Below are 14,937 nucleotides of genomic sequence, written 5' to 3' on the forward strand. Positions count from 1 at the left end.
TAGCATCTGTGTTTGTCTGGTCCCAGTTTCCTATTTTGTTCAGCCTTGAGCTGAAGGCTCACAAACGATTTCCCACTGGCAGAAGGGAAAAATCAATGATGAAATTTCTCTTTTTTCCCTTCTCTTTCTCTAGCCTATGCTTTATCCCATAAATCCTTGTCTTGAAAACCAGAGAAGAGTGCCCCAGCAGGAAATTCACGCTCCTGCCCCCACAAAACCTCGGGGGCCTCCAGTCTTTAAAAGGGGTTTGAAGGGTCTTTGTGGTTCACTGAGCTCTTCTTGTCCCCTTTGCCGTTGGGGTAGTTGCTGGCCGAGCCCCGCACGAATGGGTGCTTGTAGGGAGGGGGCTTTTCTTTCCTGCAAAGGGGGAGATAACAGAAAGAGAGAAGACAGCACATATACACACTGAAATGCAATCGTCACTGTGCATGTCAATCTCCCCGTTGGACTGTGACCTCTCAGGAGCAGTGCCCTTGTCAACCCCTACTCTGTGACAGCAGCATCCATCTCAGAGCCTGGTTCAGAGCGGGCAGTAGACCAACTTATGCCTGTGAGATGGATAGATGGATAGATGGACAGATGGACAAATGGGTAGATGGACAGATGGATGGATGAATGAATAGATGGATGGATGGGTGGATGGATGGATGGACGGATGTTTGCACTGTGTTGTGCTGGTTCTGGAGAAAACTCAGTTGATCTACAGCTTCTATTCTTCTACTTTTCTACTCTGATTCCAACTCATCCAGCCCATTCCATGATGGGATGGGTATGGGCACACAGAAAAGATATAATTTGAAATTTTAGAAGGATGCCAGTAGAGTTAAGGTGACTGCCTTGGGGTCCCTAGTATGTGGAAAACCCCCAGACCCTTGTAAGAAAAAGAATTATGGCTTAGGTGGGGTGGGGACCTCATTCCTTACAAGACATCAAGGGCTTCAGAATCCCTTTTTCATTTGTCAGCATTGCCTAATTGTAGAATTTTATAATGTCTATCTTCCTGATATGCTTGGAGGATCTTGAAGAACAGAGAGGTGTCTGCTCATCCCTGTGTCCCAGCACTCAATGTCCAACACCCAGGGCCATATGCTTGACACTACTGTTCCATACTTTCATGGTCTGCTTTGCTCACAATGAGTTCCTGGTGAGCAGGGGCCAAGCTTGATTCATTTTTGCATCTTTTCTGATGTGGTGCCTTGTGTATTATGTTTTTGACTGATAAACAGATGTGATATTCATTTAGTGGTTGGACTAAGATTTACTTCCTGGGGGAAAAGTGGGTTTTTGAGCCCAGAAGAAGTGATCCGAATTCCCACGTTGGCTTTGTTCGAGAGGTGCGATCCTGAAATTCTTCTCTGAGCTTCATTTGTAAAATGAGAATAAAATATTCCAACCTTGCAGTAGTATTGTGAGGTTAAGTGAGATAATATGAGAAGACACACCCAGAGTCTCCCCTTCTCTACAGTAATTTACAAACATGTGTTGCTGGGTGCGGTCTGACAGACTCAGGAGGCCACTTGACATTGATGCTGTTCAAGTCGCTTACTGTGTAGTAGAGGAGATAACTGTGCAAAGTAAATGCAAGAAATAATAAACAGTGTTTAACAGAAATTGGTAAATTCCATATATGGGGAGTGTCTTGGGCTAAGTTTGAATTAGGACTGAAGAAGTTTTCTTAGGGGCCATCACGGTCATAATCTGTCCCTGGAATCCCCATTTTCCTTCAAAGCTGATGACTCACATATTGGGTCAAGTTGGAGTAGCTGGCAACATGCAAAAGGACACCTTGCCCTAACATAGCTCCCCACTGGGAAGCTGGGCTGCCTGAAACTAGGCTCACTGAAGACCTCGCTCTTGCGGTGAGGCTGTCTAGGGTAACTGAGGTACCTTCCCTTCCATTCCGTCCATCTAAATTCTTCATGTCCTTCAAAACCAAGTTCAAACACCACTTCCTCTCTGAAACTCTCCTGGGATGTGCCTATCAGGCGCCAAAGACTTGCCAGATTACAGTGGGAGAGTATTATCTGTTTGGACCTCACTTTTCTCTTCTATAGTAAGAGAGATTGAGGAGATGATTTCTGGATTTTCTTTGGTTCTATTATCTTCTGTCCAGTTATATTCAGGAGTCAATTATGCTAGCACTGCACCATGCACTGAGGTCACAGAAGTGAACAACACTGCTTCTCCAGGAGAGGCCTGACTAGTGGAGAAGGCGGACAAGCAGGATGCCAGGATGGTCCCACAAGGATGCGCCCTGCTAGAGGCATGTACAGAATGTAGCCAGGAGCTCACAGAGGAAGCAGCTCTGCCTCAGGTGAAGAAGAGGACAGGGAAGCCGGCAGTGTGACATTTGGACTGAGTTTTGAAAGCTAAGTAGGAGTTCACCATCCACAAGATAAAAGGGAGAACATTCCAGGAAGAGGCAAAAGAATGAACAGCTAACTTATCCAGGATGAAAAACAGGGCATGAAATGGTAGAAAGCACATGCTCACAGGGGTAGGGGCATGAAAGCAGGCAATAAATGAAATTTCAAATATAGGCCAAGGTCTTGAATAGCAGGAAGGGAAGTTGAAATGTTAGTCTGAAGGTAATGGGGAGCCATGGAAGGTTTCTGAGAGGGCATAATCAAACACATAGTTAAGTGCTTACTGTATTCTTTTCAGTAGTGTTACATTTGCACATCTGCATGCCTTTTTCCTCCTGATAGGTAGGGCTAACTATAAGCCTCCAGCACTCAGCACAGGGCCTGGCACATGATGGACTCCAGTGCATTGAGTAGCTGGATTCCTCTTCACACACACATGTACACACCATGACCTCAGCATGCAGCCGCTCTCCCAGTCAGGCACTGGGCTGAGCCCACTTTATCCTCAGAGACCAGCCCACCCTCAACACTTAGGCTCTGTCTACCCACAGAAGCACAATTGGTCTGTCCATTTTTCCAAAATTATCCTCCTTGATGGGGCATTTGGGGCTTTAGCTCTAGGATTGTTGTTGTGTTCAAAATGCATGGGGAGGTCTCAGCTTTGGTCATCAACGCCATGTCCCCGAGCCTGCTGCCCCTCCCCAGGGCCCTGTTATGAAGGGCAGCCCAGCACCAAGGATGCCAACCGGCCTCCGCCAGCGTGTGGGTGGAAAGTGACATCTTGTAATTATCCATAGAGATGGGAGAAAACAAAGATTAATTTTGAGTCAAAACATGTAATTTTCCTTTAAAGCCAGAACTGCTCTTTTACTTAAGCTATTTGATGCTTGGGTGGAAAATAATACAAAAAAGGAAGAAGTATTCAAATCCCAAATTAGAGCTCAGAGCCTTATATTTCTGAGAATTCATTCTTAAAGGGTTACCAACCAATTTAGAGCTAAGTGGTATTCATAGTTTGTTAGAGAAGGAGGTGTGGGGTTAGGAAAGGGAGTTGATTTTCCTTTCTTAATTTAAGGGTGGCTGTATTTACCTCAAGTCTTCGAGGCTGTGGACTAGTGAGGAAAGAGCTCTCCAGCTTTTTTCTAAACAGAGCTCCACAGCTCACAGAAAGGAGGTGCCGGTACCCTGAGCAATTGAAATGTGAGCCCTGAGAACTCCCCTGCACCCTTTTGACCAGCTTCAAGCTCCCTTACTGAACAGCATCTCCAAGAGCTCCTTCCCCGCCCATCAGTGCACATCAGACTTCGGGGAAGCTCTGAGATCCAGGCCTGACTCTGACCCCAGGACCCTGAATAGCCTCTGCTCCCTGGGCCTCAAGGTCCTCATGGGTATCATGAAGAGTGAGGTGCTTGCTAAAGTCTCCCTGAGTGTCAGCTCCAGGTCCCTGATGGAAGACCATGCAACATGCCAGAAAATGTGGTTCAGGATCAAGGTGATTTTGATTTAGGCTGACAGAGGACCTGAAAGAGATAATCCCCAAATTAACTTGTAAATGAGATTTCGAGTATTCTTTTCGAGTTTTATAAAGCTTTAAAACTTTTAAGATCTTTAACTAATCAAGAATGACTTCTAAGAATGAACTGAGCACTTTCCTCTGGAGGTGAGCCCCTCAAAGACAGGGTCAGGCTGCAATCATATTCAACTCTGTCTAGCTCCCGCCCTGCCAGGATCCTGGCATGAAGGGCTATCTTTCCTAGGTGAATGCATGAATGAGTGAATATATTCATGTATGCTCAGGGCAGGGTAGGCACTGTAGGGGCACAGAGAAGAAACAGAGGTGATATTCCTGCAGGAGTTTTTAATACCCTAGGACCGGGGCACAGGACTGCAAATGATGTGTGAGTAACCTGAGGTGGGGCCTCATCTGAGCATGCCATCCTTCAGGCTCTATGTGGACCTGGGGTTCAGAGAAGGTGGGTCCTGAGATATCATCAAGACCAACCAAATAGGTCAAGGGACTTGTCCTAGGTCACCATGAGCTGGGACTGCAACATAGAAATGAGAGGAGATGAAAATAGTTTTTGAGCATCTATTAGCTGCTGGGCATTCTACTATGCTTGTATCTCATCTTCAAAACCATCTTGAAAGTTTCTCCATTTAGTAGATAGAGAGAAAAAAGCTTCAAGAGGCCAAGGAACTTGCCTAAGATCTCATAGCTCCTATCAACCTGAGAGATTTGAACCCACACTGATGAACCGCCACATGAGATAAAATTTAGAAGGTTCTGGAACCATAGAAATCTAGGACCAAACCCTGGCTCTGCTAAAAAAAAAAAAAAAAAAAAAAACTCTTTGACCTTGGGCAGCAATTATCTTCACCTTTCTGAGCCTCCATTTCCTCATTTGTAAGATTGGAAACAGAATGCCTAAAAGGAATAAATAAGATGCTTTCCATAAAGTACTTCATATAAAAAATAACAGTAATTTTTTTAAATTAATGTCAGAGTAGGGAGGAAGGTACATCAGTGCTAATGTCTGAGGCACTAAAATATATGGGCGAGGTCATTGGAAAGGAGTGACCTCGCAGGAGGTGACTGGCAGGAGCGGGGAGTTGAATATCACCATGTCCTTCCAGGAGATTGGGCCACTAGGTAAGTAGGAAATGAGGCCCAGAGGTAGGGCAGGGTCAGCCCATTCTAGATGCCATTGGATTCACTGCTCACTGGGCTCACCACCAGTAGGCATGGGAACACCCGGAGCCTCTCCCTAAGACAACATGGAGGTTGGTTTCCCAGCCGTCTTTCCTCACTGAAACTGCAAGTTAGCCCCCCAGAGGACCTGAGGAAGGATTTCTGAGGGTGTGTCCTTGTTAGCCCCAAACCTCCAAGTCTATGTGAATGGGACTATGGTGTAGTGTCAGGATATATGAACACCTGGCACTGTGCTGGGTCTTTATTGCAGATCTCACATGAGTCTGAAGTGTGTGCCACTGTACTCACTTTACAGATGAGGCACCCAGACCAACTTACAGCAGGGACTGACCTCAGATGCCCAGCACCACCCAGCCTTGTGGATTACCGTGTTAGTCCCAGAAATGCGACCACCTCCTCCCTGTCTGAGACAGGGTGTCATTAGAGTGCATGTCATGCCAACTGTCTGGGAACCTGGGGCTCAGAACTGTAGGACTCGCTTCACTGAAGATCATTGGGAACAACCAGGTGAGCCAAGGGCCTCGTCCTGGACCACCTGCGGCTGGTTGGAAATCTGAAACTACAACCCAGAATCTGAAGGAGGAGAGACTTAGTGATATTTGTGTTCAGGAATATGCTCTTTGGACTCCTGGGCTCTGTGGTGGGGCTGGGGCTAGCTCTCCTGTGGTACAGGTGGGAAACCAGGGCCAGAAGAGGGTAAAGGAAGCCAGCACCAAGACTCCAGCCCGACTGCTCTGCTGTGCCACTTACCGCAGCCTGGGCACGGGAACTGCCACCTTCTCCACCAGAGGGTTCAGCCGGTAATAATCCAGAAACGTTCTTGCCACATTCCTCCCCAGCTTCATATCTGCAGGCACGTGTGTTAAGGAGTGACTTCAAGGAGAAACTGAGACTGAGTGAAAAGGGGACTTGTGGCAAAAAATGACAACAGCAACTAAGGCAGTAATACCACTCACTTTTCTAAGGTTTGAATTTGTTCTGTCTTTTCAGATCCTCACCAAATCTTAAATGGTAATCACTATTGTTATTCTCACTTTATAGATAAGGACACTGAAGTGCACAAAATGCACAAAATTTAAGTAATTTGCGTAAGAACACAGAAATGGGAAGGGGAGGCTCTAGGACAGGGTCTGGGTGCTCTTACCTCAAAGTCTGTGCATGGAGCTTTGAGATGAACAGCAGCCCTTTTGAAATCACTAGGCTTCCCTGGTCTGATTTCAAGTGTCTCAGGATGAAGCCAGATGAGCGAGGCCCAAGGGCAAGAGAACTTTTATTACTTTTAGATCAGAGTTTACCTGACCTTCAGGGATTAGTCGGTCATCTGCTTTAGTAATCTCAGGTACAATGGTAAAACCCTTTGACTCTAAATGATATCCCCATTCCATCTTGAAATGCAAGGATAAGGATTTATGACCAATTTATTAAAGCACAAACTCCCCAGGGAAGCGGAAAGGGCCAATTTCATATTGACCATTAACCCACTAGTAGGAATCAGTACAACAATCACCTCTTCAACAGCAGAGTATCTGCCCTGCACATCCTCTCTTGCATCTCTGGGTTCTCATACATGCTATTTCCTCGGCTTGAAGTGCTTCTCTTTTTTGCCTAGTGTGTGCTCATCAACTCTCCAGTTAGGTGATCGCTCCCTGGTAGAGCCTTCTAGGATACTCTTCTCTCCCCTCCCAGGACCCAGTGGCACCCTTTCCCCACCACTGTCATGGTTCAGAACAGATTGCATCAAAAGCATCTGTCACTTATCTCCTAGTGAGGGAATTAGGCGTTTACCACTGAACCTTAGCGGTTCCTGTCTCTTGGCCCGCAGCCCCACACAGCCACGCCTTCCCCATCCTTCCCCAGGAGGCCTCCTCTCTTTTGAATTTGTCTACTTCTCTCCATCCCCCAGAATAGTCTGATATCACCTTTTTCCTGAATTGCTGTTGTCTGTCCTTGTGGGCCTCCTGCTACAGGATGCCCCACCTCTAGGACACTTTATTCTGTGTAGCCAGTGGGCGTTCTAAAATGACATCCCACAGTGCTACTCAGCTGGGTAAAACCCTTTAGTAGCTCTCAGGTGCCCTTAAGGCCCAAATTTCTGACCTGATTTATCAGGCTGTCCATGGTGGGAGTCCCTGGTCATTTTCTGAGCTTTGTGCTCACCCCTCCTGCCTCCCACCTCCTGCCTCCCACCTCGGTGCTGCAGTACTGAACTTCTTTTGCCTGTACCCTGCATCTCCAGGACCACTGCCCCGGTTGCATGACCTACAGGGCCAGCTTGGCCTCAGCCCCCACACCTCACTTCAGTTGTCATTTCCCTGGATAAGTCTTCCTTGGTGCCCCTGCTAGGAGAGAGGTACCTTCTGTGTCCCCACAGCCTATCTCCCAGTTCTTCACCAACCTGACCACTTATCACATTGTATTTTCACTGTCTCTTTTCGGTAGCCCCCCGTGGCCTGCTAGCTCTGTGGCAAAGGCCATATCTGTCCTATCTGATCACCCACAAACTTGCCTGGCAGCAGGTGTGAAATATATATTTATTGAATGTATAAATAATGGCTAATATTCATATAATGTTTAATATGTGCTCGGCAATCTTTTAAGTGCCTTATGTATACTGATTCACTTAATCCTCACAACAGCCCCATGAGGCAGATCTGTTCTTATTCTCACTGTTCAGAGAGGGTGGGGGATGGCCCCAAAGGCATCTTATAAGTTCTAGAGCTGGGGTTTGAACCTGGGCATCTTCTCAAACTGCCTCCCAAGAGCACCTCCAGGATCTGCACCGTTTCAGGTTCATGTTGGGGGTCCCTTGCCTGATACATGGTTGAGAACCTGAGTCCACTGCGATGACGAGACTCACACCCCTAACTTGGGAGCACGTGGTGGGGCATGCATGGTGATGTACAGAGGAACAGGACCTGATATTGGTCCTAGGAGGTCCCTGGAGAAGGACTGTTCTCCACTGGATTATTAAGGCAAGACAGCTGAAGAAGGCCTTTCCAAGTGAAGAGAAAATGTGCATAGGGCTGAAACAGTTTCCACTATTGTCTACCCATGTCTCCACACAGCATTTTGGGAAGCCTGCACTATGCCAGGAACTTTAGGTGGGAAGGTTCTTGTAGATCTCCATGGAGAGGACAAATGCTGTGAGAAGAAAAGATGCAGATGTCAGGGCAGTTATGCAGGCCTGCCTTTGGTGCTGTGGGGGCCTGGCTGGGCTCCTGGGCCACACTCCCTCTAGGGCCATGAGATGTACTTGCATTTGAGATGCAGCCAAGTGAGTTCTCACTGCCTTCTTCAGGAAGTCCCCAGCTACAGTTGGACATAGCCTGAGACATGAAGATGAGCATTTATAAAGCACCTGCTATATGCCTGGCACTGTGCTGGGTGCTCAGCTTACACAAGCATTTTAATCTTCAAAACAATCTGGTGACGATGGTAATTTTATCTTCCTTTGCTAAGAAACTGGTGGTGGTAGAGCTGGGACCCAAATCCAGGCACGTTTGACTCCAGAGCTGCCAGTTGTCCACTGCCCTGGGCTCTTTCCTGACAGGAAGGCACCTTTTCTGTCACAGCCTGAGTCATCCCAGGTCAGCCCCCAGTGGGAGAAGGAAAAACACCAGACAAGTTGTTTGTGACAGTGAGAGGCACCGCAGGCTTGCTGTGCTCTGAGGCTGCCACCTGCTTTCTTCCTCTGGATATGGCTGACCTTCTCTGTCCCCTTCTTTTAAAAGTCTACAAGCTGGCTCTGGGTGTGGCCTCTCTGACCAGCAGACCCGGGAGGCAGTCTCACATCCAGGGCCTGCAGACACAAGCTGGCTGCTTTAGCTCAGCCAGTCTCTGGTTAGCTGGAGGAGGCCAAATTATGGATGTGTGTGCTGACAGTAAGAGCTACAGGGCACAGAGGAAAGCAGAGGTCCCTGTGGACTGAGCTAAAAAGTCACAGAAGTTTTGGGAGCAGACGTGTCTAATCCAAATCCTGGCTCTGCCACATGCTGTGCACGGCAGATTGCATTTTCCAAAGACATCTGCAAAAACATCTTCTTTCTCACGTGTGATTATCTTGTATGACCTTGATACCCTCTCCACTGAGAGCCATGGTCTAAATCCCTTCCCCTTGGATTTGCATGAACTTGAAACTCTAATCAAATGAATGGCAGAACTGGGAGAAGTGACCTTGTGGGACTTCTGAGACAAGGTCGGAAAAGACAAGGTGACTTGTACCCTGCTTGCTGGAATTCTCGAGCTGGAGTCCTGTGCCTCCTTGCAAGGAGTCTAATTGCCTCGAGGCCCTGAGATGACATGAAGAGAGAGAGGAGAGGTCCCTAGTCAGCCCCTGGCTACTCTAGCACTCTTCTGCCCCTGCTCAACCATTGTCTGGCTATAACTGCATCAGGCTCCATGCTGCGACCACCCCATGAAGCCTTCACAAATTTCTGACCCATGAGAACATGAAAGAATAGCTGCTGCTGTTGTTGTTGTTTTGCCATAAGTTTAGGGCAGGATTTCTAACACAGAACTACAGAGCTAGAACACTGTGGGAGCTTGTATAAGCTAATCTTATCTCCCTGAGCCTCAGTTTCCTTGTCTATAAAATGTGAATAATAATGCCTGGCTCATGGGGTTGTCAGGATGAGCATGTGGCTGTACCCAACACAAGGCTGACTGAATGAATGAATCTGGGAGAGACACCTGATCGCTCCCCACTGAGAGTCAGTCTGGAAACAACCACAGATGAATCCTTGTCAATCAATCCTCTTGAACTTCCCAAAGGGAAGGGAGTTGGGCTGTTCCGATAAAAAGTTCCACTGTAAGGTGCTGATGATTTTGACAAGCTGTGTTTAAAAGACACAAGTGCCACATTAAGTGCCTTAAATGTGACCATCGTCTGGGGCAGCCCTCTTTCCTGTCCCTGCTCTCACCTCTTATCTGTTCTTCAAATTCTAAAGCCTCACTCTAGGTTATTTACTACAATGGCCCCATTTGAGTCAAAGAATGGGACATCAGTGGGAAGGAAGGCAAAGATTGATTGAACATTTTCAATTAAAACAAGCTGTCTTTGAACAAAGATTTAAGATCCAGGCAAGGAGAGGCAATAATTCTCTTGGCAGGGTCTCTTAAATATATTGCAGTATTAAGAGAGAAAAAAATTGGGGTTAAAATTCCCAACTCTTCATTGTCCGCAAAAATCTCAGGATAGTCTTTAAATTGAAAATCACTATCCTCAGAGTCTTATGGAGGTCATTGGTCTGTTTCTCACAGATGGCAGAGAATGGCCAGCCACGCAGGGCCAGTGGCATCAGGAGCCTCAAGCAATAAAGCCAGAGGGTTCGGCTGGGATAGTTGGAAACTCAGACTGATCTGGTGACTTCTGTCCAGATTGTTTTGACATAAAGGGTGTCAATCATCCCAGCATCCCCTTTCACTGAGCTCTTCAACAAGTGACAAGGATTTGGGTATGCACTGCCCATTTTCATGCATTCATTCACTCAAGCATTCATTCACATAGCTGTTGTGTACATTGCTATAGAAGGTGAAAGAGATTGGGGCTAGATAAAAAAGAATTAAGCAGGTACACTTTATAGTCCAAAGGAAGAGACTGACGTGTCCCAGTTACCAAGCAGGCTGGGGCACTGTCACCTTCACCAAAGCAACTACTATTTTTTGAAAAGTTCACTCAGTGCTGCATAGTTACTGTCACCAATCCTCAGGACAGCTCTTCAAGGTCAAAGCACGAAACCGCACATATTTCACAGATGAGAAAATTGAAAATCAGAGAGTTTACATAATTAACCTACAGTCTCATGGCTTGAAAGTGACAGAGGAAACACATGAACCTCAGTGTCTTCTAAAAACATGCTGTCTGCTCTGTCAAGTGCCATCGTAAATCCAGACACAGAAATCTGTGGATGTGGAGAGGGAGATTAAATTCCAAATGGATAAATTGTGAAAGTTTTCGTGGATGTGGGCGTACAACAGACTTGAAGGATGAAAACAAAAAGAGTAGAGAAAGAGAGAAACAAGTGTCGGCAGAGGCCAAGTGTGGCCTATCCCGTGACCTGAAATAGGACAGAGAAGGACTGAGGGCCCAGGTAGCTGAAGTGCACAGTTAAAGATGGACGCTCGCTACTAGACTGTGAATAGTCTAGTGAAGGCTTTGATTGTCAAGTTTCACAGTCCACTCTTAGGTTATGTGACCCCTCCTCAGGGAGGCCTGCCCATGCCCCCATGGTCCTCAGTTTACAGACTGCAGGCAAAAAAGAAAAAAAAAATCCATGGGTTGTATCTATCATTCCATCACTCGATACATATTTATTGATCATCTAGTGTGTTCAAGTTCTTTGAAAAGCTCAAGATATACTCTGATTAAAAACCAAACCAAGACAATGGTTTTGTGCCTCTAAGTTGTTGTCTTTGGGTCACAGTGATTAAAACAACGATGAAGTAAAGAAAGAGAGCAGGGCATGGGCAGCGCTGGGGACAGGGAGCAGACTGCAACATTAAGCGGGGTGGTCATGAGAGGCCTCACGGAAAGGCAGGTTTGAGTGGACTTGGGAGGAGGCCACCGAGGTGGCCAGCACCAGGGTGAGTTGAGCCTCCTCATCTAAAACACCAGGCTTGACTGGTCATTTCAGATTCAAGCTCTTGTGAAGTCTGACCCAATCCCCAACTGAGCCTAAAGCTTGATCTGGGGAGGAGTCCCCCTCTGGTGGGGGTCAGGAACACCTCCTTCTTGGCACAGGGACAGTCTCCAGAGGGGACGAGTCCCCACACCTTCTCCCTCTTGGCCTGTGGCCTCCCTTCCCTGTTCTGCTCCTTCCTTCATGGATCCTCCTCTCTGCAGCCTTCTCGTGGCCCTCCCTGCTGCTCTGTCCTGCCCTGCAGGGCACAGAGGACCACTCCACTCATCAGTGTGCATCTTACTTCCTCCTTCCCCTGGACTTGTGTCCTGGGCATCTCTGTGTGCCATTCTGCAGACAAGAGTCATTCGTCTGGTGAGACACACACTTGGCAAGAGGAAGACTCTCAGCTCCTTCACTCTCTCACTCACGTTTTCATCCAGTGCACCAGGATTTATTCTGTGCACCAGGATTGTCCTGAGAGCTGGATAAAACCAAGAGAAACAAGACGACCCCAGTCTTCACCATTGTCTTTCCTAGCCATTGTCCTGCATCCAAATAAGAAAACTTAACTCTGATCTGCTTCCTATTTGGAAACCTCCACCTAGAATTGTTTCTCTGCTCACACTCCTACCCCTGCCAGCCACAGATGATCATCATTAAAGGGGAAAGATTAATTCTGCAGAGGGGTTGGCCAAGGAAAAGTGATTTCTCTTTGGTAAAACTGACAGCATTGCTGGAATATTAAGAGGCACCTGTCTAGGAGCCTCTAGGTAAAGCCAGAAGAACAATGCAACAAGGAGAAATCTTTGTCGCTGCCTCCCTCCCTCACCAGTCCTCCCACGGCGTTGGACAGGTGCGTGACTAAACAGAAGAATTCTTTTCTTAAGCACGGTGTGGAGGCTGCAGATGTAATCGCAGAGTCCTCTGTGATTCCAGGCAAGTCCCCAGGCACCCCTGAGGCTGAGGTTTGGAGGACCCTGTGTGTGTAGGGGGGTCGGGGGACAGCAGGAGGGAGCACTCCAGATAGACAAGTAGAGGGCAGAGACCAAAAGAAAAAGAGATGCACACAGACAGGAAGCTACAAAGAGAAATTCATCAGGATAAAGCAGGAAGATAAAGAGAGAAAGATAACCAGAGGGGCCAAGAGAGACTCAGACCTGAAGACTGCAGAGAAACAGAGCGAGGGACAGAGAGGGGTAGGAAAGTAGGTAGCAAATGACAGAGAGGGAGAAAATCCATCTGAGAGAGTGAGAGACAATAGGGAGAAAGAGGAGAGACGGAGGGAGAGAGAGGAGGAAAGGGGTGGGAAGGCAGAAGATGAAGCCAGGACTCAGAGGGACCCTGGGGAGAAAGGCAGAGAAACATGAATATAAGAAGGAGGTGGTAAAGAGGAGAGAAGAAAGAAATAGAGCCAGGAGGGGCCCAGGTGGCTGAGAAGGCAAGGGGGAGGCTCGAGCAGTGACAGGAGCGGAGGCGTCCTCTGGACATATACAAGGAGCGCCACAGGACAGGGCCTTTCTTCAAGGCCTACTCCAGAGTGGGCCCGCCTACCTGCGAATGGGGGAGAGGGATGCCAATCACCCAAGAACGAATTCGAGTCTGGGATCACCCTGAGGGTCTGTGTTAGTTTCTATTGCTACTGTAAAAAGTCAACCATCATTTGATGGCTTAAAACAACAGAACATAATTTTCTCCCAGTTCTGGAGACTAGAAGTTGAAAATCAGTTTCTCTGGGTCAAAATCAAGGTGTCGACAGAGCTGCGGTCCCTCTAGAGGTTTCAGGGGAGAAATCCGTGACTTTGGGGGGGCTGCATTCCTTGGCTGTGACCACAGCACTCTGGTCTCTGCCTCCATGGTCCGTACTTCCTCCCTCTCTTGAGTCTATCACATGTCCATCTGCCTCCCTGGCATCAGGGTGCATGTGACTGCATGTAGTGCTCTCCCTCAGTAATCCAGGACCCTCAACCATAACATCTGCAAAGACGTTTTCATTTAAAATGTCAATTTGCTGGGCCTGTAATCCCAGCAGCTTGACAGGCTGAGGAAGAATCACGAGTTCAAAGCCAACCTCAGTAACTTAGTGAGGCCCTAAGTGACTCAGCGAGACTCTGCCTCTAAACAAATTATGAAAAAGGGTTGGGGATGTGGCTCAGTGGTTAAGTGACCCTGGGTTCAATCCCCAGTACCAAATAAAAGTGTGTGGGGGGCGGTAACATTGATAGGTTCCAGGGATTAGGTCTGGATATCTTTGGATGTCATTGTTCAGCCTACTCCATGCTCTTGTGAGTCCATCTGCTTAGGTAAGAACTAAGAATGAAGATGCTCAAGGTGTCAGGAGTGGAGTTCTGCCCTTATCTCTTATCTGAACTATTGCTTCAGCCTTCTAATTGCTCTTCTGGCCTTCAGTTTCTTCCATTATTGCTGAGAATGACATTCTCACAATTGCTAATCTTGTCACTTCTTGACCTTCAACCCTACACTGATTCCCTGTCACCTACAGGGTAAGATCTAAACGTTCAAATCTGGCCTTCATGACTTCCATGAAATGATCTAAGCCTTATCTCCAGACACTATATCCTGCCGTGCATCTATTTACAATGTGGGGTTTAGAATCAGAGCTTTCATTCTGTCTCCTACACATTTTGCTGTGTGGCCTGGGGCAGCTTCTCTGAGCCTCAGTTTTTTCTTCTCTAAAATGGATAATGCTCACAAGATTATTATGTCAGTTAGAAGTTATACATTCAAAGTTCCCAGCACAATTTTGACATGCAGTTGCTCCTTATATTATCATTATCATTTATGAAACTGTCATCTCCAACAAAGTGTGAACTCTTCAAGCACAAGGGTATGTCAAGTTCAATGTGTCTCCAGAGAGATTCAGCACATGGTTGGCCTATTCATAGAGAAACAGGAAAACAAAACAAAGCAGCAACAAGAGGGAGGGCGGAAGAAAAGGGCAGAGAGACGGGGGAGAAGAGATGAAGAAATCGTTTTTTTTAAATCTGTGCTTTCCGGATGTTCAGGAAAGGAGCCTGAGATCTCTTCCAAGCCATGTGTCTCATTTTATTCTTCTATAAATTGCCTGGAGATTGAACCAGATGATCGCTAGGCCTAATCCTCACTCTCTCTGCTCCACCCAGAAGACAAATTTCCCTGGAGCAAAGGGAATTCTTTTCTGACCAAGGAGATGATGAGAACCAGTCTTGGGCATGAAGGTGGCACTTACCACTTGGCTGGAGAA

The 14,937-nt window shown here is 47.2% G+C and overlaps 1 protein-coding gene across 1 annotated transcript in view; it reads right to left on the minus strand.

Annotated features, from left to right (window-relative positions):
• Positions 1-236: 236 nt before the first annotated feature.
• The window catches only part of Agbl4 (AGBL carboxypeptidase 4), a 1,244,450-nt gene continuing 1,229,749 nt past the window's right edge, over positions 237-14,937 (minus strand). The window contains exons 12-13 of the mRNA XM_071618599.1: positions 5,827-5,923; positions 237-357 (exon numbers count right to left, since the gene is read on the minus strand). Coding sequence (XP_071474700.1) covers positions 237-357; positions 5,827-5,923 — 218 coding nt within the window. The remainder of the gene's footprint in view (positions 358-5,826; positions 5,924-14,937) is intronic.

The sequence above is a fragment of the Marmota flaviventris genome, chromosome 10 (genome assembly GCF_047511675.1).
Source record: "Marmota flaviventris isolate mMarFla1 chromosome 10, mMarFla1.hap1, whole genome shotgun sequence".
Classification (NCBI taxonomy): domain Eukaryota; kingdom Metazoa; phylum Chordata; class Mammalia; order Rodentia; family Sciuridae; genus Marmota; species Marmota flaviventris.